The sequence below is a fragment of the Bubalus kerabau genome, chromosome 3, assembly GCF_029407905.1.
Source record: "Bubalus kerabau isolate K-KA32 ecotype Philippines breed swamp buffalo chromosome 3, PCC_UOA_SB_1v2, whole genome shotgun sequence".
Classification (NCBI taxonomy): domain Eukaryota; kingdom Metazoa; phylum Chordata; class Mammalia; order Artiodactyla; family Bovidae; genus Bubalus; species Bubalus kerabau.
Window position 1 is genome coordinate 71,359,646 of NC_073626.1, and position 24,094 is coordinate 71,383,739.

The following is a 24,094-nucleotide window of genomic DNA, read 5'->3' on the forward strand; positions in this document are numbered from 1 at the left end:
TTTGTGGCTTCGACTCCAAAGGCAAGGGAAACAGAAATAAACAAATGATACTATATTAATGCTACTGGAGATCAGTGGATAAATAACTCCAGAAAGAAGGAAGGGATAGAGCCAAAGCAAAAACAACACCCAATTGTGGATGTGACTGATGATAGAAGCAAGGTCCAATGCTGTAAACAGCAATATTGCATAGGAACGTGGAATGTTAGGTCCATGAATCAAGGTAAATTGGAAGTGGTCAACCATGAGATGGCAAGAGTGACATTCTAGGCAAGAACGTCAACATTCTAGGAATCAGGGAATTAAGATGGACTGGAATGGGTGAGTTTAACTCAGATGACCATTATATCTACTACTGTGGGCAGGAATCCCTTAGAAGAAATGGAGTAGCCATCACAGTCAATAAAAGAGTCCAAAAGGCAGTACTTGATGGAATCTCAAAAACGACACAATGATATCTGTTCGTTTCCAAGGCAAACCATTCAATATCATGGTAATCCAAGTCTATGCCCCGACCAGTAACACTGAAGAAGCTGAAGTTTAACAGTTCTGTGAAGACCTACAAGACCTTTTAGAACTAACACCCCAAAAAAGATGTCCTTTTCATTATAGGGACTGTAATGCAAAAGTAGGAAGTCGAGAAACACCTGGAGTAACAGGAAATTTGGCCTTGGGGTACAGAATGAAGTGAGGCAAAGGCTAATAGAGTTTTGCCAAGAGAACCCACTGGTCATAGCAAACACCCTCTTCCAACAACACAAGAGAAGACTCTACACATGGACATCACCAGATGGTCAACACAAAACTCCAATTGATTATATTCTTTGCAGCCAAAGATGGAGACACTCTATACAGTCAGCAAAAACAAGACTAGGAGCTGAATGTGGCTCAGATCATGAACTCCTTATTGACAAATTCAGACTTAAATTGAAGAAAGTGGGGAAAACCACTAGGCCATTCAGGTATGACCTAAGTCAAATCCCTTATGATTATACAATGGAAGTGAGAAATAGATTTAAGGGACTAGATCCAATAGAGTGCCTGATGAACTATGGATGGAGGTTTGTGTCATTGTATAGGAGACAGGAATCAAGACCATCCCAAAGAAAAATATAAAAAAGCAAAATGGCTGTCTGAGAAGGCTTTACAAATAGCTATGTAAAGAAGTGAAAAGCAAAGGAGAAAAGGAAAGATATACCCATTTGAATGCAGAGTTCCAAAGAATAGCAAGGAGAGATAAGAAAGCCTTCCTCTGTGATCAATGCAAAGAAATAAAGGAAAACAATAGAATGGGAAAGACTAGAGATCTCAAGAAAATGAGAGTTATGAAGGAAACATTTCATGCAAAGATGGGCACAATAAAGGACAGAAATGGTATGGACTTACTCCTTGGAAGGAAAGTTATGACCAACCTAGATAGCATATTAAAAAGTAGAGATATTACTTTGCCAACAAAGGTCCATCTAGTCAAGGCTATGCTTTTTCCAGTGGTCATGTATGGATGTGAGAGTTGCACTGTGAAGAAGGCTGAGCACCGAAGAATTGATGCTTTTGAACTGTGGTGTTTGAGAAGACTCTTGAGAGTCCCTTGGACTGCAAGAAGATCCAACCAGTACATCCTAAAGGAGACCAGTCCTGGGTGTTCATTGGAAGGACTGATGCTGAGGCTGAAACTCCAATACTTTGGCCACCTCATGTGAAGAGTTGACTCATTGGAAAAGACTCTGATGCTGGGAAGGATTGGGGGCTGGAGAAGAAGGGAACAACAGAGGATGACATGGCTGGATGGCATCACTGACTCAATGGACATGGGTTTGGGTGGACTCCAGGAGTTGGTGATGGACAGGGAGGCCTGGCATACTGCGATTCATGGGGTCACAAAAAGTTGGACATGACTGAGTGACTGAACTGAACTGAACAGAAGCAGAAGATATTAAGAAGAGGTGGCAAGAATACACAGAAGAAGAATAACTGTACAAAAAAGATCTTCACGACCCAGATAATCATGATGGTGTGATCATTCACCTAGAGCCAGACATCCTGGAATGTGAAGTGGGCCTCAGGAAGCATCACTACGAACAAAGCTAGTGGAGGTGATGGAATTCCAGTTGAGCTATTTCAAATCCTAAAAGATGATGCTGTGAAAGTGCTGCACTCAATATGTTAGCAAAGTTGGAAAGCTCATCAGTGGCCACAGGACTGGAAAACGTCAGTTTTCATTCCAATCCCAAAGAAAGGCAGTGCCAAAGAATGCTCAAACTACTGCACAATTGCACTCATCTCACACATTAGTAAAGTAGCTCTCAAAATTCTCCACGCCAGGCTTCAGCAATACGTGAACCACGAACTTCCAGATATTCAAGCTGGTTTTAGAAAAGGCAGAGGAACCAGAGATCACATTGCCATCATCTGCTGGATCATCGAAAAAGGAAGAGAGGTCCAGAAAAACATCTGCTTTATTGACTATGCCAAAGCCTTTGACTGTGTGGATCACAATAAACTGTGGAAAATTCTTCAAGAGATGGGCATGCCAGACCACCTGACCTGCCTTTTGAGAAACCTGTGTGCAGGTCAGGAAGCAACAGTTAGAACTGGACATGGAAGAACAGACTGGTTCCAAATAGGGAAAGGAGTACATCAAGGCTGTATATTGTCACCCTGCTTTTTTAACTTATATGCAGAGTACATCATGTGAAATCCTGGGCTGGAAGAAGCACAAGCTGGAATCAAGATTGCCGGGAGAGATATCAATAACCTCAAATACGCAGATGACACCACCCTTATGCAGAAAATGAAGAACTAAAGAGCCTCTTGTTGAAAGTGAAAGAGGAGAGTGAAAAAGTTGGCTTAAAGCTCAAAATTCAGAACACTAAGATCATGGCATCCCGTCCCATCCCTTCATGGGAAATAGATGGGGAAACAGTGGAACAGTGACAGACTTTATTTTTTTGGACTCCAAAATCACTGCAGATGGTCACTGCAGCCATGAAATTAAAAGATGCTTGCTCCTTGGAAGAAAAGCTATGACCATCCTAGATAGCATATTGAAAAGCAGAGACATTACTTTGCCAACAGAGGTCTGTCTAGTCAAAGCTACGGTTTTTCCAGTAGTCATGTATGGATGTGAGGGTTGGACTATAAAGAAAGCTGAGCACTGAAGAATTGATGCTTTTGAACTGTGGTGCTGGAGAAGACTCTTTGAGAGTTCCTTGGACTGCAAAGAGATCAAACCAGTTAATCCCAAAGGAAATCGGTCCTGAATATTCATTGGAAGGACTGATGCTGAAGCTGATACTCCAGTACTTTGGCCACCTGATGCGAAGAACCAACTCATTGGAAAAGACCCTGATGATGGAAATGATCGAAAGTGGGAGGAGCAGGGGACGACAGAGGATGAGATAGTTGGATGGCATCAATGATGCAAGGGACATGAGTTTGAGTAGGCTCTGGGAATTGGAGATGGACAGGGAAGCCTGGTGTGCTGCAGTCCATGGGGTCACAAAGAATCAAGCAACTGAACTGAACTGTGTTCATTGAAGACTTGTTTATAATAGTCAAAATATGGAAACAACCTAAGTGCTCATTGCTAGATGACTGGATAAAGAAGATGGGAGGTGTACACACATACCCAATGGAATACTACTTAGCCATAAAAATAATTAAATCCTACCATTTGCAACCACGTGAATGAAGTGAAGCAATGTGAAGTAAGTCATATGAAGAAAGACAAATACTATATCATTTCACTTATATGTAGGGTCTAACAAAGCAGGCAAGCATGCAAATAAAACTCAAATACAGAACTCAGATTAGTGGTTATCAGAGGGGAAGAGGTTTGTGGGGGTGGGCAAAATGGGTCTCACATTGAGAGATGCTACTTAGACTTGTGGTGATTGCTTTGAAATGTAAACAGATAATTAAAATGCTGCATACCTGAAACCTATGTAATAATAAAAAGTATGCATATAAGTGTAAAATCTCAATAAAATATTGACAAACTGAATTCAGTTCAGTTCAGTTGCTCAGTTGTGTCCAAGTCTTTGCTACCCCATGGACTGCAGCATGCCAGGCTTCCTTGTCCATCAGCAACTCCTGGAGCTTGCTCAAACTCATGTCCGTCAAGTTGGTGATGCCATCCAACCATCTAATCCTCTGTCGTCCCCTTCTCCTCCTGCCTTTAATCTTTCCCCAAATCAGGGTCTTTTCCAATGAGTCAGTTCTTCTCATCAGGTGTCCAAAGTATTGGAGCTTCAGCTTCAGCATCAGTCCTTCCAATGAATATTCAGGACTGATTTCCTTTAGGATGGACTGGTTTGATCTCCTTGCAGTCCAGGGAACTCTCAGAGTCTTCCCCAACACCACAGTTCAAAAGCATCGATTCTTTAGCACTCAGCTCTCTTTATGGGCCAATTCTAACATCCATATATAACAACTGGAAAAAGCGTAGCTTTGACTGTACGGAACTTGTTGGCAGAGGTCTTTAATATGCTGTCTAGGTTTGTCATAGCTTTTCTTCCAAGGAGCATCTTTGAATTTCGTGGCTGCAGTCACCATCTGCAGTGATTTTGGAGACAAAAAAATAAAGTCTGCCACTGTTTCCACTGTTTCCCTATCTATTTGCCATGAAGTGATGAGACCAGATGCCATGATCTTAGTTTGCTGAATGTTGAATTTTAAGCCAGCTTTTTCACTCTCCTCTCTCACTTTCATCAAGAGGCTGTTTAGTTCCTCTTCACTTTCTGCCATAAGGGTGGTGTCATCTGCATATCTGGGGTTATTGATATTTCTCCTGGCAATCTTGATTCCAGCTTGTGCTTCATCCAGCCCAGCATGAAGTGTAAAAAATGTAAGTATAAAATTTCTCAATAAAATATTGGCAAACTGAATTCAAGAGCACATTAAAAGGATCATATATCATGATCAAGCAGGGTTTATCTCTGGAATGCAAGCATCTCAACTTATGCAAATCAATAAATGCAATACACCACATTGATAGAATGAAATATAAGAATAATATGATTGTCTCAATAGATGCATAAAGTGTATTTGACAAAATACAACATCCTTTCTTGATAAAAGCTTTTAGCATTGAATATCAATGGGATATACCTTAACATAACAAAGACCATATATAACAATTCCACGGCTAACATAATCTGTAATTGGCAAGCAGATTCTTTACCACTGGCACCACTTGGGGAACACAGCATGATACTCAGTGGTGAAATATTGAAAACTTCTCTGTTAAATTCAAAATCAAGGCCAGGGTGCCAACTATCACTGCTCTTATTCAACATAGTACTGGAAGTCCGACCACAGCAATCAGGCAAGATGATGGAAAAAGAGAAAAGATTTCAATCGGAAAGGAAGAAGTAAAAATGTCTCCGTTGCAGATGACATGATCTTGTGTACAGCAAGTTACAATAACTCCACCCAAAACAAAAAAAAAAAATAGAAGTAATCAACAAATTTAGTAAATTTGCATGATATAAAATCGGCATACAGAAATCAATTCCATTTCTATACTTGAGCAACAAAACATGAAAAATAATTCCATTTACAATTGCATCAAAGTAATAGTAAATTTAACCAAAGTGAAAGATTTTGGTTACACTGAAAACTGTAAGACTGAATGAAATTGAGATACAAACAAGTGGAAATATATCTTGTGTTCATGTATTGGAAGAATCAATATTGTTAAAATGTCCATAATATGCAAAGCCCTCACTAGATATAGTGCAATCTCTATCAAAATTTTAATGGCTTATTTCATGGAAGTAGAACAAATCTAAAATTTGTAAAACTCCAAAAGACTCTGAATAACCAAAGCAATCCTGAGAAAGAAGAACAAACCCAGAGGCATCACATTTCCTCATTTCAATCTATACTATAAAGCTATAGTAATCAAACAGTAGACCAATAGAACAGAGTTGAGAGCCCAGAAATAAACTGTCCCATATATAATCAACACATATTTGACAAGGAAGCTAAGAAGATTCAGTGGGGAAGGATAGATAGTCTCCTTAATAGTTGAAAATTGAGATAACTATAGGCATAAAAATGAAGTTACACTCCTACCATATACGCCTCACAAAAGTTAACTCAAAATGGACTAAACAGTTAAGCATAAGACCCAAAACCATAAAAATACTAAGAAAACATAGGGAAAAGTCTCCTTAACATTGGTCTTGGCAATGATTTTTAGATATTGCACCAAAAAAAAAAAAAATTAAGTGGGATGACATCAAAATGAAAAGTTTCTGCACAGCAAAACAAGCAACCAACAAAATAAAAAGCCTATGAAATGGGAGAAATTATACACGAAGCAAAATCTGATAAGTGGTTAATATACAAACTACATAAAGAACTCATACAGTTCAATAGCAAGACAAAAACTAACCCAATTAAAAAAATAGTGATATTGAATAGACATTTTTCCAAAGAAGACATACGATGGCCAGCAAGTACATGAAAATGTGCTTAGCATCTCTAATCATCAGGGGAATGCAACACAAAACCACAGTGAAATATCACCTCACACCTGTTAGAACAACCATCATCAAAAAGACGAGAGAGCAAGTGTTAGCAAGGATTTGGAGAAAAGTCCGTGTGCACCATTGGTGGAAATGTAAGTAATGCAGCTGATGAAAGATAGTATGGAGGCTCCTCAAAAAATTAAAAACAGAACTACCAAATGACTCAGCAATCCCACTTTGGATATAAAACTAAAGGAAATAAAAACCAGGATTTCACAGAGATCTTTACTCCCATATTTATTGTCTTACTATGAATAATAGCCAAAATCTGAGAACAACCTATGTGTCTGTCAATGGATGAAGGAATAAAGAAGACGTGGTATATAAATACACACACACACACACACACACACACACACACACACATGCACTTCAGTCGTGCCTGACTCTTTGCGACCCTACAGACTGTAGTCTGCCAGGCTCCTCTGTCCTTGGGATTCTCCAGACAAGAATACTGGAGTGGGTTGCCGTGCCCTCCTCCCCGGGATTTTCCTGACCCAGGTATTGAACCCACCTCTTATGTCTCTTGCACTGACAGGCGGGTTCTTTACCACTAGCACCACCTAGGAAGCCTGTATGTGTGTGTACACACACAGTATGTGTGTATTAATATTATTCAATGATGAGAAAGAAGGAAATCCTTTCATTTGCAACAACATGGATAGACCATGAGGGTATCATGTTAAGTGAAATAAGCCAGAGTAAGACAGATACTGTGTGATATCACTTATATGTGGAATCTTAAAAAAAAAAATCCAAATTCATAGAAACAGAGAACAGATGATAGTTACCAGGGACTGAAAGATAGCAACAATTGGTTAAATGGTACAAACTTCCACTAAGAACATGAATACATTCTGGAGATCTAATGTACAACATGGTAATTATGGTTAACAATATTATATACTTGAAAATTTCTTAAAAAGTAAATCTTGAATATTCTCAAAACAAAAGAGAAATGGTACCGATGTGATGTAATTAGAGTTGCTAGCTTTGGGTGTCATGGTAATTATTTTGTAATATGTAAGTACATTAACACATTGCAATTCTTAAATTTACACAGTATTATATGTCAAATATATCTCAGTAAGCCTGGAAAAAATACACAGAGTAGTAATATCTCTAAGCCTAAAATTTGTGATAACTCAAAGTATCTTTAAACATCTCCACAGAAATTTTAAATATTTTTTCCAAGGCACCTTTTAAAACCTATTAACACAATTTACTCCATAATATACCATTGGCAAGAAGAAGGAAGTGGCGGGTTAGTAATTTCAGAGATTAAACCAGAGTGTGGTAGATTAAAGAAGGTTGGAAATTATTAAAATATGTTCTTAAAAATTCATGGAAAGGCCAAAGTGAGTGGATTCAGATAGATATTCAGAGAGTCACCCTACATTTAAACTTGGTCTTATATGCCTTTATTTTAAATCTGTATTAAATTTTCTATCTTTCTAACATAATCCAAGGAAATAGCAAGTAAAGATAGACTGAATACTCAGCACCCTGGTAAAGTTAAAAATGAATACTAAATACAGCTATTTCCTTTCCCCATAATTTTTTTTTCTTAAGTATCAGTGAAGTACATGGAAAAAGAAAATCCAAGGAAATCACATCTTATTTTAAGTATTTACATTTACCTGTGTAAAGTATGGAGAAATGAATAAATTAGAATTACAAATCTGAGAAGTTGAAAGTACACAAAATAGATTTTAAACAGACCCGTTGGAAAGCAGATACTGTATTTCATGTTTTAGGTCCAAGAAAGACGAATATCAATGCATAATTCATATAAATGGCTATACAAACCATTAAACAATCTTACAATATATATTACTAGAAGAATTGATTTCCATTCTTCTATGTGATTAATCCTTAATAATGTGATTACATTTTAACAACAACAACCAAAAAAGAACTTTGATGGAAACTCAAATCAGTTTTATTATCACATTAATTTACATCTGTGCAGAAAAATGTTCTAATGCTTTTTCACCTTGATTTGGAAAATTCTTTAAAAGGGATTTTGTTTCCGGCACATTTTAGTTTGGTGCATTTCCTGTGTTATATGACTTTCTGGTCAAATTGCTTCATGCATGTATTTTATCTTTAGTTTTCTAACAGAGAAAGCTGAGGATAGAGATGTTACTTTGTACTTCTGTTGCCTTTTAAGGGTGCTTGGTATTCTGACTCAGAGAACTCTGTCCAGGAAATGCTCAACCTTTGTGGACCAGCTGAGTGATGGGTTTGTATGGACATCTGTATAATTTTTGATCTAACATTAGGGTAGAACTTACTGCCTTTGGCATTGGAGCAAGAGAGTAAGAGAGAAGTGAGTTCTAGACTCACTTGCTTCTTGAACTTGAATAAGCCACTTAACTTCTCTTGCCTCAATTCTCCAACACTTATGACAGAATTAACAGTCCTGCCCTGACTCTAGTGCAATCATCCTTTTCTTATCCACAGGGGATTGCTTCCCGCACCTCCTGCGGATACCAAAATCTGCAGATGCTCAAGTCCCTTATATAAAATCTTCAGATATGGAGGGCCGACTGCACGAGGTTGTGGAGAGGTCCAACCAGATGAATTGGTTATATGTTTTACAAATCTAAAGGGAGCTAATGAGGATGGAGCTTATAAAAAAAAATCAAGGCCTGTGCACCCTAGGTACTCAAGAAGCCTTAATGGTGAGGCCTTCAACTCGCCCCAGCAGAATTTAGACTACATAAATTGCTTTTTAAATCTGCCCTTTGTCAGGGTGGAATTTGTGATAGGAAACCGGTTTGCTTAGGGTGGTGTGAGCTGTCAGGGGTGGGGTGCAAATGACCTGCTCCTTTTGTTTCCATTTTTGATTTCCAGGTTTCTGTGAGTTTCTCTCATCTTGCTTCCTGTTTTTCCTGAAAGCCTGAGTATATGAATATCTTTTTTTTCTGCAGGTGTTGGTAACTGCTTTATCCTTCCGGACATTCTCAGCAACCATTGCCTTTCATGTGGCTTCTAGGACTGCAGTGAATGATGTAGTAACAGAAACCAATATAACGATAGTGATGGACTTCTGTATGAGCCCTGGTGTGAGGCATTCTTACTTGGAATGAGGATGCAGATCTTAAAAACCATACAGTAAATTTTTAGAAACTCAGGCAACTGAACTTTTAAAAATATAATCTACAGGGGAATTCTGTTAACAGTGACTTTGTCATTAGTGAAAGTGAAAGTGTTGGTCACTCAGTTGTGTCCCGCTCTTTCTGACCCCATAGGCTGTAGCCCACGTCTGTCCATGTAGGCTCCTCTGTCCATAGAATTTTTCAGGCAAGAGTACCAGAATGGATTTTCTTCTCCAGGGGATCTTCCTGACCCAGGAATCAAACCCAGGCCTCCCACACTGCAGGCAGACTCTTTATGGTCTGAGCTACCAGGGAAGACTTTGTCATTAAACTGATAATCAATAAACTGTCAATATATGGTGAAACATCACCTCATACAACTGAGAAAGCCCATTTTAACAATATTTAAAAGAGTATTGTTACAGATAACAATCATCTGAACACATATGTGTATTATGTATTTTATATATATACACACATTTAAATTCTTTATGTTTTAGTCTTTCTTAAAACATTTTTTTTAAACGTTCTCTTTTTAACTCTTTGCATACTTCCTGCTTTGAATCCATGGGTACTACCATTCTGTTTAGGGTATCTGATTTTTATGTCCTTGAATTTTGCCTTATGTTATTTTTCCTTCCTTGGCAGAATTATAGCTGCATGGAGAAGTGACAGGTCACTCTCAGTGTCACTGCTGGGCTCCCAAGCAGCTGGAAGGACTGCTGCTTTTTAGGCTTCCCCGGGGATTACTCTGAGCTGGAAATTCTCAGCCTCAACTGGAGTTAAGCAACAGTGAGGACAAAACAAAAGGAGCGTAATTTTCCAAAATCAAGTTGACTAAGACTGCTGTCTTCTCATTTACTCACCCTCCCTTCTGAAGGGTAACTCTCTGGACTCTTCATTATGTTAACAAGAATTAGAGAAACTCTGCTATGTTGAAGCCTGGGTACACAGCTCAATGTAGGTAGAAAGCCTTATTAGTTTAAATTTTTAAAATAAACTTTGCACATAAAAGCTTTTCACTGATTAAAAAAAAAAACTTTTCTGGCTTGAAGTATTATAGTATCTCCCACTGAGAAAAAAAGTTTTGCCAGAATAGTAATAGCCACATATTTGCTGATTATTTTAACTGCACTCTATACAAATATTTGACAGTTTTGCAGATCAAACATTGTTCTTTTGCCCTTCCATCACTAAGTCATATCTGACTCTCTGCTACCCCATGGACTGTAGCCAACTAGACTCCACTGTCCGTGGGGTTCTCCCGGCAAGAATATTGGAGTGGTTTGCCATTTCCTTCTCCAATATATTGTTCTAGATAGAGAATTTTAGGAAAATGTGTACATGATAATTGAACAGATATTGCTATCATTTCACACACTTGGTAAACCATGCCTTAAAATTATAGTAAATACAGCCATCTTTGATCTTTGATCAAGTTCAAATTTTCGAGCTTTCCAAAGTTTTGTTTTGCTTTTCTTTTCTTAGTACTTATAGAAGAAAATTTTACTGGATATTAAAGTTGCTTGTTTATAATTATTCTTCCAGGTCATATGGAGAGGCTAAGCATTATGTCATTAAATGTGTTAATTGTAAGGAAATCTATGGCAATCAATGTACACAGAGTGTAAAACTGTTAAAAAGAGTCATGATGTTTCTTAAGTAAGTCATAAGTGTCTATAAAGAAACATCCCAAAGGGGCATTGTATTGGCATTTGTGTTTGGGGTGCTATGGAATTCATCCCACCTCTGCTTCCACTCTTGACTCCTACCCTCTCCGTGAAGAGTTTTTTTAAACAACATTAAAGAAGTGTTAAGTCAAACGATGCCATTCTTTAGATGAAAACCTTGCAATTATGTCCCGTCTCAGACTGAAATCCAAAGTCCTTACCTGGATGTGAGAGCAGGGTTGCCACATGGTTTATAATCCAAGCAGAACTCTTCAGAGAATGCAAGGGGCCACAGAGTAATTATGCCAGGGAAGCAGGCATAAAACATGATTATCCCAAGCAAGCCAGACCCTTACTTGGCAGATCTCATGTTCTATCAGCATCCTCTTCCCTCAGTTCTCACTTAGCTCCAGCCACATTGACCTACTGAAAGGTTTTCAGCTATAACAAGCGTGGCCAGCTACCTGGAATGTTCTTTGCTGAGATGTCCTCATGCCATGTTCTTTTAGGCTTAATTCTTGCCTCTACTCAAATCTCATGTCTTCAGAAGTTTTCCTGACTCTCCTCCTGTTCACTCTCACCTTCTTACTGCCTTATTTTTCTTCATAACACTTATTACATCCTAACATAATTGTATATGTATTTTTGCTTGTGTTCTAACTGGTTGCGTCTCCCCCACCAGAAGGCAGGCTGCATCAATGGATGAACTTTATTTCACTTATTGCAGTGCGCCTGGCATCTGGAACAGTGCCTGACACCTACGAGTTGTTTAATCATACTCACTGAGTCAACAAATGAGTATCTACGTAGAAGAATAAGTTGACAGCTAGGATGGAAGCTTTTTTAAGAGCACACTTTAATTTACTTATGGTTATTAATTAAATGACAGTGCTTATAATCTAAGAAATAAATGAGAAGTGCCAGGGAGAATATTACATAATACAAATAATGAGTTGAGGAAGATTTTGTTGAAAGTGAATGATTAAAGATGGTATTCTAGAAATGCTGACTCACTGAAATTTTTTTACCATTTGATTATACTGACATATTTCCTCCCTGGTAATGCACATTTTATGTCTTTCTAAGGTATTTAATCCATTTGAGTTGCCTGCTGCTGCTGTTAAGTCGCTTCAGTCGTGTCCGACTCTGTGCGACCCCATAGACGGCAGCCCACCAGGCTCCCCCGTCCCTGGGATTCTCCAGGCAAGAACACTGGAGTGGGTTGCCATTTCCTTCTCCAATGCATGAAAGTGAAAAGTGAAAGTGAAGTCGCTCAGTCGTGTCCAACCCTCAGCGACCCCATGGACTGCAGCCCGCCCACCAGGCTCCTCTGTCCTGGTATGTAGCAAATGCTCATAACTATTGGTTGAATGAGTAAATACTGAGTGAATGAATTGTATCAAAATGTGATTTGATCAGTCAGCCAATATTATAAGCACCAATTCTGTGTGTGGGTGTGTGTGTGTGTGGGTGTGTGTGTGTGTGTGTGCGCGCGCGCGCGTGCACTGTGTACTTACTTGCTCTGTTGGGTCTGACTCTTTGTGACCCCATGGTGTCACAAAGAGTCAGAAGCAACTGAGCAACTTCACTTTCACTTTTCACTTTCACACACACCACAGAATTGGTGCTTATAATATTGGCTGACTGATCAAATCACGTTTTGATACAATTCATTCACTCAGTATTTACTCATTCAACCAATAGTTATGAGCATTTGCTACATACCAGGACGGAGGAGCCTGGTGGGCTGCAGTCCATGGGGTCGCTGAGGGTCGGACACGACTGAGCGACTTCACTTTCACTTTTCACTTTCATGCATTGGAGAAGGAAATGGCAACCCACTCCAGTGTTTTTGCCTGGAGAATCCCAGGGATGGGGGAGCCTGGCGGGCTGCCGTCTATGGGGTCGCACAGAGTCGGACACGACAGAAGTGACTTAGCAGCAGCAGCAGACCGTAGACTGCCAGGCTCCTCTGCCTATGGGGATTCTTCAGGGAAGAATACTGGAGTGGGTTGCTGTACCCTCCTCCAGGGGAATCTTCCCAACCTAGGGATCAAACCCCGGTCACCCACATTGCAGGCAGAAATTCTTTACCATCTGAGCCACCAGGTAAGCACCTCTGTGCCTAGTACTCTCCTCCATATATATAGCTATATATGTGTGTGTGTTGTATATTTTATATTATATTATATATTGTATATATTATATATACAACACACACATATATAGTATTTGCTAAATATCAAGTTCTCTTCTAAGTGCTTTGTGTAAAGCAACTGTTTTTAATCTCTGAGGTGGTCTGCAAAGATTTTGGAAAAAAAAAAAAGTTAAGACTTAATTCCTTTATGTAAAGAGCGTTAAATCTAGTTAAGAAATAATACCAGTGGAGTGATGAAATAATTACAAAACAGTTCAAGTTTATAATACAAGCATAACATTATTAAATTGTAATTACAATTGCGGTTGAGGGAAGGGGAATATATGCAGGCATTTCAACTTTTAAAAGGAATTGACAGTTTATCTTGGTCTTTAAGAGATGGGAGGAATTCATATAGATGAAGGGGAGAAGAGGATATTTCTGGATAGAACAACTGAGTTAACATGGAGAACAAAGATGACCTTTGAGGCCTGGGAATAATGGTATACGTTATTAGGTGGGTAGGAGGACAAGACCATAGATAACTTTCAAACCCAGAGAGAAAAAGTTAGACCTGAGGTGGATAAAATTAGTGAATCACTGTATGTGGATATGTGCATGCATGTGTGTATAAGTGTGTGAAATTTATAAAGTCATAAAAATAAGTCTTTGCAGCCATTAAATTATGTGGATTAAATGCAAATTACTCATCCCATTCCTGGCACATAACTAGCTATAATTAAACGGTAACTATTATTATTTACTGATAATAATAATAATAGAGAAAATTATGCCTTACATTTTTAATCTGGATAAGTAGACTTCTTCTGTGTTATTCATATTAAGTCTAATTTGTCTTTATAAACTTATATACAGTTTTATCAATAATAGCATTAAGACAAACGCTAAGAATGAGCAGACCCCACATATACTCCAGCAAAGAAAATGTGTCGTTCGAATGGCATCCTCATAGAGCTAAAAAATAATCATATAACAAAGTTTTTATTACTATCAGTTACCTATCATTAAAATGTGCTATTGGTCATTGTGGAAAATAGTGTGGTATTTCTTCAAAAAATTAAAAATAGAATTTCCATGTGATCTAGCAATTTTACTTTTGGGTATATAGCCCAGATAATTAGAAAGCAGGGTCTCAATGCAATAATTTGTACACCCATGTTCATAGTAGCACTATTCACAAGAGATAGAATGTAGAAGCCGCTCAAGTGGCTGAATGGATGAGCAAAACATGGAATATATATTCAAGAGAATATTATTTAGCCCTTAAGAGAAAATACGACATATGCTACAGCATGGATGCCCTGGAGAAGGAAATGGCACCCACTCCAGTACTCTTGCCTGGAGAATCTCATGGACAGAGGAGCCTGGCGGGCTACAGTCCATGGGGTCACAAGAGTTGGACACGACTGAGGGACTAAACCACCACCACCACCACCACCACAGCATGGATGAACCTTGAGAACATTATGCTAAGTAAAATCGGTGGAGGTTTAGTTGCTCAGTCGTGTCTAACTCTTGTGACCCCATGGACTATAGTAGTCAGCCAAGCTCTTCTGTCTATGGGATTCTCCAGGCAAGAATACTGGGGTGGGTTGCCATTTCCTTCTCCAAGTAAAATTAATCAGTCACAAAAAACAACTGCTATGAGATACTTGGTGTAGTCAAAATCATAGAGAAAGAAAGTAGAATGGTGGTTGCCAGAGGTTTTGGGGTGGTGTAGGGGATGGAATTATTGTCTAATGCGTATAGAGTTTCATTTTTTATAAGATTAAAAGAATTATGGAGATAGATGTTGGCGAAGGTTGCACAACACTATGAGTGTATTTAATATCGCTGAACTATACACTTAAAAATAGTTAAGATGGTAAATTTTGTTATGTGTATTTTACTACAATAAAAGAAAAATGGGGGGGGGGGGGAATGTGCTATTTGCAACTCTACAGAATCCAGTTATAGCTTTTCGAGTCCCCATGGACGATTTTCCACTAAAATTCAGCTGGTAAGAAAACAAAAAAAAAAAACAGGCATTTCCCAGAGGGATAAACAGAGAAGGCATAATAACCTCAGCAAGATCCTCTATAAACTTCAAAGAATATGAGAATGCCTGTAAGGTTTTTTGTTTTGTTTTGTTTTATCCTGCTTTTTTGGTGATGATAGGGGAGGCAGAGTATAAACAAACTAGCTCAAAAGCTTTCAAAAAAACCCGTCTTATTATAGGGTAGCAATTTCTTGAATACAGTATATTTTATACTTAGTATTTTCCAAACTATTTCCCAGGGTTAATAATGCAGCTTATAATTAAATATTATGCCAGATGAAGAGACCTATACCAAGTTTCTAAATGAGCAAGATGTAGACGGAGAGGTCTAAACAAAAGAGCTTCCAAGGAAGAAAGACTAAGAAGTTGAAGAGGAAAGAAATAGAAAGCAGGGGAAGGGGAGAAAAAAGTGATTCGAGTCTTTTGAAGATGTTAAAGCCAAGAATTTGAATTAAAGGACATGTGTTAGAAACCACTTAAATTCATGCATGCGGTTTGCATTATTGCCCATGTCCACCAATGCAGAAAATATTTCCTATGCAGCACTTGGGGTCTGCTTAGAAAGATCATCTATACAAAGAAAGATACCATCACCTTCGCAGCTGAATGGCTGGATTAATCTTTTAACAAGGTCTTACGTATTTCTGATTCCTTTTGCCCTTAAGCCTTGGAATTAATCAGACTTTGATCCTAGTTCTCTCTCTTCCTCACCTGTCTCTTCCCTTTCCCTTCCCATGGGCCTGTGACTCTGCAGAGTCTGCACTGCCCTCCATACCCGTTACACAGTCATTCACCTGAAGTGGGGCTCTGTGAACATCAGCAGTCTTCTAACCATTGTCTAAGTAACCTATTTCCCCTTGCCTCCTGAGGGCCTTTATGCAACTTCTGACACACACTGAGTTTCTAACAGTAGATTAGCTTTGGGGGAAGGTGCTCTGTGTACTTTGGGTGCGCTGTTTGCTGTTGCGGTTTGCCGTGTACACAAAGGCTTAAGCAAGGCTGCTTTGGGCATTTTAGTTTAGGGTGTGGAGATTACGTGACACACTTGTCAACTCTTGATTTTTCTTGAGGGCAATTAGCTGAAAACTGGTTTCACTCAATTTGTTTTGGTTTGTTTGGACCAACTGTTTGCTCAAGCAAAAGGAGCCCGCCTTGAATACCGAGGCAGCCGCTACAAGAGAGGTCAGGATGGTTCTCTGCAAGCTCTCCATCTCTGCCATAGGATGAAACCATTTATAGTACTTCATGCATCATGGTGTCTTTTGGCATCTGCTCTCCTGAGCTTGCCCCAAATGCACCCTTTATGGCCTCTGCTGAAGTTCTGGAGCCCAGGAACTGGGGCCCAGGTGGTTTCCTTTTGCTGACCAGCAGGCAACTGGGTCATGCCCACATAACTGCCGAGCAGCCAGGACATGCTCTGGGAAGCAAAAATAATTGCCAAAACCAAAATATATGTAATAACACTATTTCCCCTTTGATTCAAGAATATCATCATGAACAAAGCCATGGTGCTGACTCAGCCTTCTGAATAATGAACCTGAACCTGATCATGCTTTTAAATTGAGCTAAGGGTTTAACTCAGAGAAGGCAATGGCACCCCACTCCAGTACTCTTGCCTGGAAAACCCCATGGACGGAGGAGCCTGGTGGGCTACAGTCCATGGGGTTGCAAAGAGTCAGACACGACTGAACAACTTCACTTTCACTTTTCACTTTCATGCATTGGAGAAGGAAATGGCAACCCACTCCAGTGTTCTTGCCTGGAGAATCCCAGGGATGGGGAAGCCTGGTGGGCTGGCATCTATGGGGTCACACAGAGTCAGACACGACTGAAGTGACTTAGCAGCAGCAGCAGCAAGGGTTTAACCAGCAAATGGACTCATTTAACTTGGTTTATTGCTATATCCTCCACTCTGGCTTCGGCCCAAAGATTTCCTATGGCTTCAGCAGCTCCAGAGTCAGTATCTCTGATGTGTTTGCATCTGACCTCTGACCTAAGCTTCAGTGTTATTTTCAGCTGTTCCTTGACAGGGAATCCAACAGCTGCTGTTTAATACCACAGACAACTTGTGACACACACTGAGTTTCTAGCAATAGGATTAATCTGTCGATCTTAGGCTCTGATTTAAGCCATCTATAATTTTCCTGCCCCAGGCGTGGCATGGGGGAGGGTTGGAAATAAAACCAAATCTGAAGTACAATGTTATTCTTTTTAAAAGAAAAGTAGCAAAATATACATTATGTTAACCTTTAATCAAAAATACAGGTCATGCCCCTGCTACAATTAAAAGTAATTGGAAAATGTATTACTTCCTAGTAGTCATGATATCTGAACTTGAAAATACTGTTCAGTGGAGTAGATAGTTGCAAAGAAATCCTGACATGCTGGATATCTATTGATAAATGCTCATTGAAATATTTTTAAAAGTCCCTAAGAAATTCGAGGCTCTGAGAAAAATGTGGCCATTTCACATAAACTTCATTTGACAAGAGGCAGTTTTAGAAAAGCAGATTAATCCAAAAATGTATTTCAAGCAATTTTGTGGCTTAGTCCCAGAATAAATACCATAACTTGTTTTTAAAGTACATCTTTTGGAGTTTGCTTTGAATCTATACAGTGATGGTGAACTTTGAAACCAGCCAGTCATTAACCTGGGTATCAATCTTTTCAAGATTTTTTTAAGAAGACTTACAGACTTAAAAAAATCTTGAAAAGATTGATACCCAGGTTAATGACTGGCTGGTTTCAAAGTTCACCATCACTGTATAGATTCAATGGCTAAAGTATCTTGGGTTGTCAGGATGTAATTCTTTTTCCATTTGCTATCAAACATCAGCTGATAGGCAGAGAGCTAGAAGCTGCCCTCTGCGTTTAAGATAATGGCCAAAATAACAGGCGCTCAGTATTACCATACTAGGGGTGTGGCGATTCTCTCCCGTTCTTTCCTCTCTCTCTCATGATAAACTCAATGAGGTTGTCTATTTTTAACCTCCTGTTCTTTCCTTTTGGCAGAGTAATCAGTACGAGCGGAGCTCTTTCCCTGAATGAATTCAAGTAACCCCAGTGGTTGCGTTCTGAAATGAGAAGCAGCCACACATCTGCACAGAGGCTGTCCGACGTGTAAACTCTGGTTGTAACGCACCATGTCCAGCCAAGAGAGTCCTGCTGTGGAGTTTTCTACAACGACAGTTAGTTCAGTAGCTGTGCAGGCTGGGGACTCCAAAATCGTTATAGCTGTCATAAAGGTAAGCAGACAACTTCCTTTTATTCTCTGTGGCTGTAGGCTTCTTGCTCTGCTGATAATCCTAAGAAACATTCCACAAAATCAGCAGTACACAGCATATAGAAAATAACCTAGCAAGTACATCGTAATGCTTCTTTAAATTGGCAACTGAGAGGACCCTCTAAGTTTCAGCTAGTTGCTAGAGTTTCTCTTTCAGTTAGCCATAAAACATCTACAGCAGCTTGATTTTTCAGAAAAGCAATAACAAACCCTATTGTACACTTTCAGTTTGGTTTTTAAAGACAGAACATTTGTGACCACAGGTTCGTGATTGCTAGGCTTAAGAGTCCAGTGGACCTGTGAAATGTCTGTGATTTTTGAGAGTGGATGTGATAAAGGAGGCAAGAGATAAGGGGCGGCATTGTTTTCAGCGTGACGGAGCACAGGGAACTCCTAACAAGAGACAGGGACGCTTGCCCTCTGCAGCTCTGGTTTTGACATGGTGAAGGCACTAGTAAATCCTTGTCACACTGGTGAGAGAATGAAGACCCTACCAGGGAAGATGCGAAGGGCATGTGTCTAACTTGCCCTTAACCACAGGAAACTGAAGCCACTTGGGACTTAAAGGTTTCTGTATGTTTTATGTCAAGCAGTTTGCCCTTTGCAAAGATGAGCACACATCTTTAGGTTCAAGAATGTATGCATGATTTTATTCCCTATGAATATGTCCTATGAAAATTCCTGAAGCCTTTTGCCTGGATTTAGACAACTCACCACCTCAAGAATTCAGGGTTTAATGAAGGGAATCAGTGCTCACCAGCCTGTTACTTTCAAGACCCCGCCAGGCTAAACCGAATGAATTTTCTGGCCTTTTGTAAGAAGCATGGGCAATAAAGCCTGTTCAATTTCACTTAATTGCCAAAAATTTTATGTTATTTTGAAAATTCGAAACAGGAAGGCAGTACTTGACACTGAACAAAATGATTCAGTCTAGAAGCACTGAAAGCACGGAATGCAAAGTGTTCCTACCAAGGCCGCTTGCCCAGGGCTCTTGAGACTTGGTCTCACAATAACAGGGCCTCTGCTGAGTCCCTTGACCTCTATTCTTTTCAAAGGCAATGGATGGATGTGGAAAAAAGCCAGAAGCAAAAGCAGCAAAACTGATAACTTGCATGTCATTTTATGATGCTCTGAGTAACTGCAATATCAGCAGTGAGGGAAAAAGAGGAAAAATTGCTGTTGTTTTTTTTTTTTTAATTCACTTTTCTTTCCCTCAAATATGAAACATTCATTTGAGTAGGATGAGGAAGAATGCATATAGAATAAATGATAAAAGAATCAGGGCTAAATTGACAGTAAGAAAAAAAAAAACTAAAATTAGACTGGAAACTCTTAACTAAAACTGTTTTTAAGAAAGTTCCCTCCATCCTGCCTCCTCAGCTCCCTAAGTTCACTGCTGTGCTGTTTGAAATAAACTCCAAGCTGTTCAAAATGGAAAGTGTGTCTTAATAGAAGTGCTTGTATCTGATTTATGTGGGCTTCTGGTTTCTAAACAGTCTCAGGGTACTAATGGTCTAGGATAGACATGTAGCTTTCTCATTTCTCCTCAGCAATTCACTTAGCCAAGAGCATGTGCCCGCTACTTCTTCCTCTTGCTGAATCGATATTGCTTCTTAAAAAAGCAATTCCTTAGGAAATGCAATAATGAATTACATCTTGGGGCAGGACACTGAAAGGGCCCTTCATGTGGAAAACAAGGTGAGTGCATTCAAATGGCAGTTGTCACACATCCAACTTCACTGATATTTTTGTACATGCTTTATTGAATATTCAACAATAAAATTTGAAAAATATTATGTTTTAACTTTGAAATAAACTAAGAATCACTTGCTTCCTCTGCTCTTTATTCTTTCTGATTGATTCAGCAAGGTTAAAGACACTAATCAGCATAAATTACATTTATGAAACCTTTTCCGTTTGGTGAAGTTCACACCTTACTTGCTCAAATCACTATTTTTATAGAATTTTTTTTGAGCAAGAGAATGTAAACTTGTGTGTTATTCTATAATTTTTTACTATTCAATAATATATAACCTATTGTAAATGTTCCTCATTTGGTAACTTTTAATTTAAATCTAATATGCTAAGAGAAAAGAATTTATCCTATGAATGAAAAAAAGAAAAGCCAGGGCATGGATTTATGTTAGAACTGTTGTGTTCTAATTTAAGTAAGACCTATCTCTACAGAAAGGTTAAACTCTTCACAATGTAACTGGAAGCTCTGAAAAAAAAAAAAAAAAAAAAGGAAAGGAAAAGGAGAAGGGTGAAAGGGAAGGAGTAAGGGGAACTAAAAGTGCATTTTATTTCATTTTTATTTTTAGTGTGGCAAATGGGTACAGCTTCAGTTGGCTGAATCACAGCCCAATCTTCTAGAAATTGGAAGCAATCAAGATGAAACCAAAAAACTTCTTCATGATCATGAACTTCTTTTGGCCAAACTCAAGGTAAGATATTAAGATATGAAGCAGATACAAAATTAAGAAGAAATTAAAAGCTATTTCTTACACTTCCCCTTGATTCTCCCTTATGTCACTGACCTATGGCTATTTTAACTTCATGCCAGATAGATAATGGAAAAACACTATAGTTGAGCAAACACCAACATTGGAGAAAAGTAACAAGATTTTTTGTTTAAAACTATCCCTAATGTGATAGAAAATATGTAGTGATAATATTTTCACTGTGGATAAATAAGTACTTTCTTTTTTCCTGGCTGCCTCCATGAAAAAAATTCCATCATTTCCATTTCATGCAATGTACTGTCAAGCCACAACAACAGATCCAAACTTCTATTGTTAATGATACCTGCTGGCAAAAATAATTTAGAGGGTTTTTCCCTCTTGAACTATTGAAGAGATCTGATTTTATATTTATTATTAAGAGTTCTTGAAACCAAAGAATAGTTTTAATGAAGAGTTATTATTGCATATAGGTTGTGACTATTTAGTTAAGAGTCTAAAAACAATATTGGTTTGAGATTGCCAGATAAGATATCTAATCAGAGACAGGAATATAGTTTGTGGGGTCCAGCACAAAGTGAAAAGCAGAAAGAAGCTTTTTCTTGGCCTGTCACAGTGTTTTTAAAATCTGTTATTTAATGTCTGGCTCCTTCGGGCAGGGGAATACGTTGGGGTGAGTTCTGCTGCTGCTGCTGCTGCTAAGTCACTTCAGTCGTGTCTGACTCTGTGACCCCAGAGACAGCAGCCCACCAGGCTCCACCATCCCTGGGATTCTCCAGGCAAGAACACTGGAGTGGGTTGCCATTTCCTTCTCCAGCCCTTCACAGACCCGGGGCCTCAGCCCCAGCTCAGTGTACAGGATATGGACCTCCCCAACCTTTCTGAGCTGTGCCCTGACACCTGCCAGGGCAGAGAGCAGAGGTCATGGAGCAGGGGCAGGGGAGCAGACAGGATAACAAAGAGTTTCTCTCCCCGGAGGGATGGACCACATGGTGAGTGAGGCTCCCATCCCTCAGCACTTCCTCTGTTGCCATTGAACTTAACTTGCAGAACACACAGTCAAAGGTAAAATTGTTAAGAACTTCAAGACAGTAATAGGTAAAACATTAAACCCCAAGTAGTTTCTCCTTCTGAGAATGGAACCCAGTGCAGCAGTGAACCCTGGGAGTGATAACCCTCGTAGGCAAATGAGTGTCATTCCTAAAATCAAAGAGGCTGGATTCAGAAGTCTACAATGACTAGGTATTCTGTGTCATTAGCACTTTAATGTTACTTGCTTCTTTGAACGTCTAGGCTGGAATTTACACTTGCTTTCTAGATTTAGAGGCAGAGCTGATAGGCATCTGACAAGTACCAGCAGCAGTAGTAAAAGTAAAGGATAAATCAGACTGAGAAGTTAAAGAATTAGTACTGGAGCAGGAGGGTATTAGAGTCCAGAATTTATTCTCCTGTGTAGATAGCTCCTTGTCTTTCAAGGTAGAAATCCCTGGTGACCAGGAAGTTCTTCGTATATCTTAAAAAACACATGCTGATGTAAGCAGTCATTGAACCAGGGATCAAAAGACTAATTTTGCTTCCCTGGTGTCTCAGATGGTAAAGAATCTGCCTGTAATGCAGGAAACTTTGGTTCGATCCCTGGGTTGGGAAGATCTCCTGGAGAAGGTAATGGCTACCCACTCCAGTATTCTTGCCTGGAGAACCCCATGGACAGTGGAGCCTGGTGGGCTGCAGTCCCTACGGTTGCAGAGTCGAACATGACTGAGCGACTAAGCATGCACACACATGCCAATAGCTAGTTTAGTTTGGCTAACAATTCAAGGTTTTGCTGCTACAGAAAAAGCTCAATTTTATGACTTGTGGAAATGCAACACTTCCCTACAATTCTTGCTCGTCCACAGAGGTTTACTTTCTCAAGGTCTCCTGTGTCCCCAGCCCCTTCATACTTTCCTGCCAACTGTTTCTGAAGTCAACCCAGAAGCTGTATGTCTTCCCCAGGTCCTGCTAACCGTCCATGCCCAGCCAGCCCTTTCAGGTCCAGTGATGGGCTGTGCGTGGTGGGGAAGCTCACAGCAGCCTGGGTTTCTCGGGCTACCTCTTTCCTCCCAGCCCTATTCCTATCCAAACCTACAATTCCAGGGAGAATTCTTTCTTAAGCAGAGCAGTTCGTCTCTCCTTAACAATTGTGCTCAAATGTGCACACCTGAATCTACACAGGAGCACAGCTGGAATAGGGTTTTCTATTAATGGGATTCATGCGTAGATGGTGCTTGTGATTCTCAGTTGTAAAGTCTTGTCCTTTAATGCCAGTCTTCTGGACCTTAGACTTTTATCTGTAAAGATGATTAGGAAAGGATGAATCAAAGGTTTGTATCTATTGTGGATCTTGTCTTGATGTGCAATGGAATAGTGGAACCATTCTTCCTCTCTGCCTGTGGGTCTAAGAACATGAGGTCTTAAGTACAAAGACCTTTTGACTTCCTGCAGATCTCTAGCCATGACCTCTTAGTATCCATTTCCCGTAGCCTCTCCTAACCCAACAAACCAGCCACTAACCCCCAAGAAATTTTTAGTAGTAGCATCATCTTGGTTAAAAATAAATCAAGGAATCTTAAGTCTGTTTCATATTTGCTGACAAAAGACTTTTTTAAATAAGAGCAACGTGAATTCCATATTGTAAATGGCTGGAGTAACTTAATTTACCAGTTATTATGTTGTTAGGGTAGGTACAATCTTAACCTGTAGCAGGAAATTGTTGTACCGAGTTATTTTTAATATAAGCTCTTTGAATGATAGGAACATTAGCAGTTTGATAAGCCAATAATATTTAATATTTAATGTTCACTCCA

The 24,094-nt window shown here is 39.3% G+C and overlaps 1 protein-coding gene across 4 annotated transcripts in view; it reads left to right on the top strand.

The window, feature by feature from the left end:
• Positions 1 to 18,519: 18,519 nt before the first annotated feature.
• Positions 18,520 to 24,094, top strand: part of CCDC141 (coiled-coil domain containing 141) — a 213,874-nt gene continuing 208,299 nt past the window's right edge. For all 4 annotated transcript variants that reach the window (XR_008711769.1, XM_055572073.1, XM_055572074.1 and 1 more), the window contains exons 1-2: positions 18,520 to 18,751; positions 21,111 to 21,233. Coding sequence is in view for 3 of the 4 variants with exons in the window: in XM_055572073.1 (XP_055428048.1) it covers positions 18,650 to 18,751; positions 21,111 to 21,233 (225 nt within the window). In the remaining variant the exon portion in view is untranslated. The remainder of the gene's footprint in view (positions 18,752 to 21,110; positions 21,234 to 24,094) is intronic.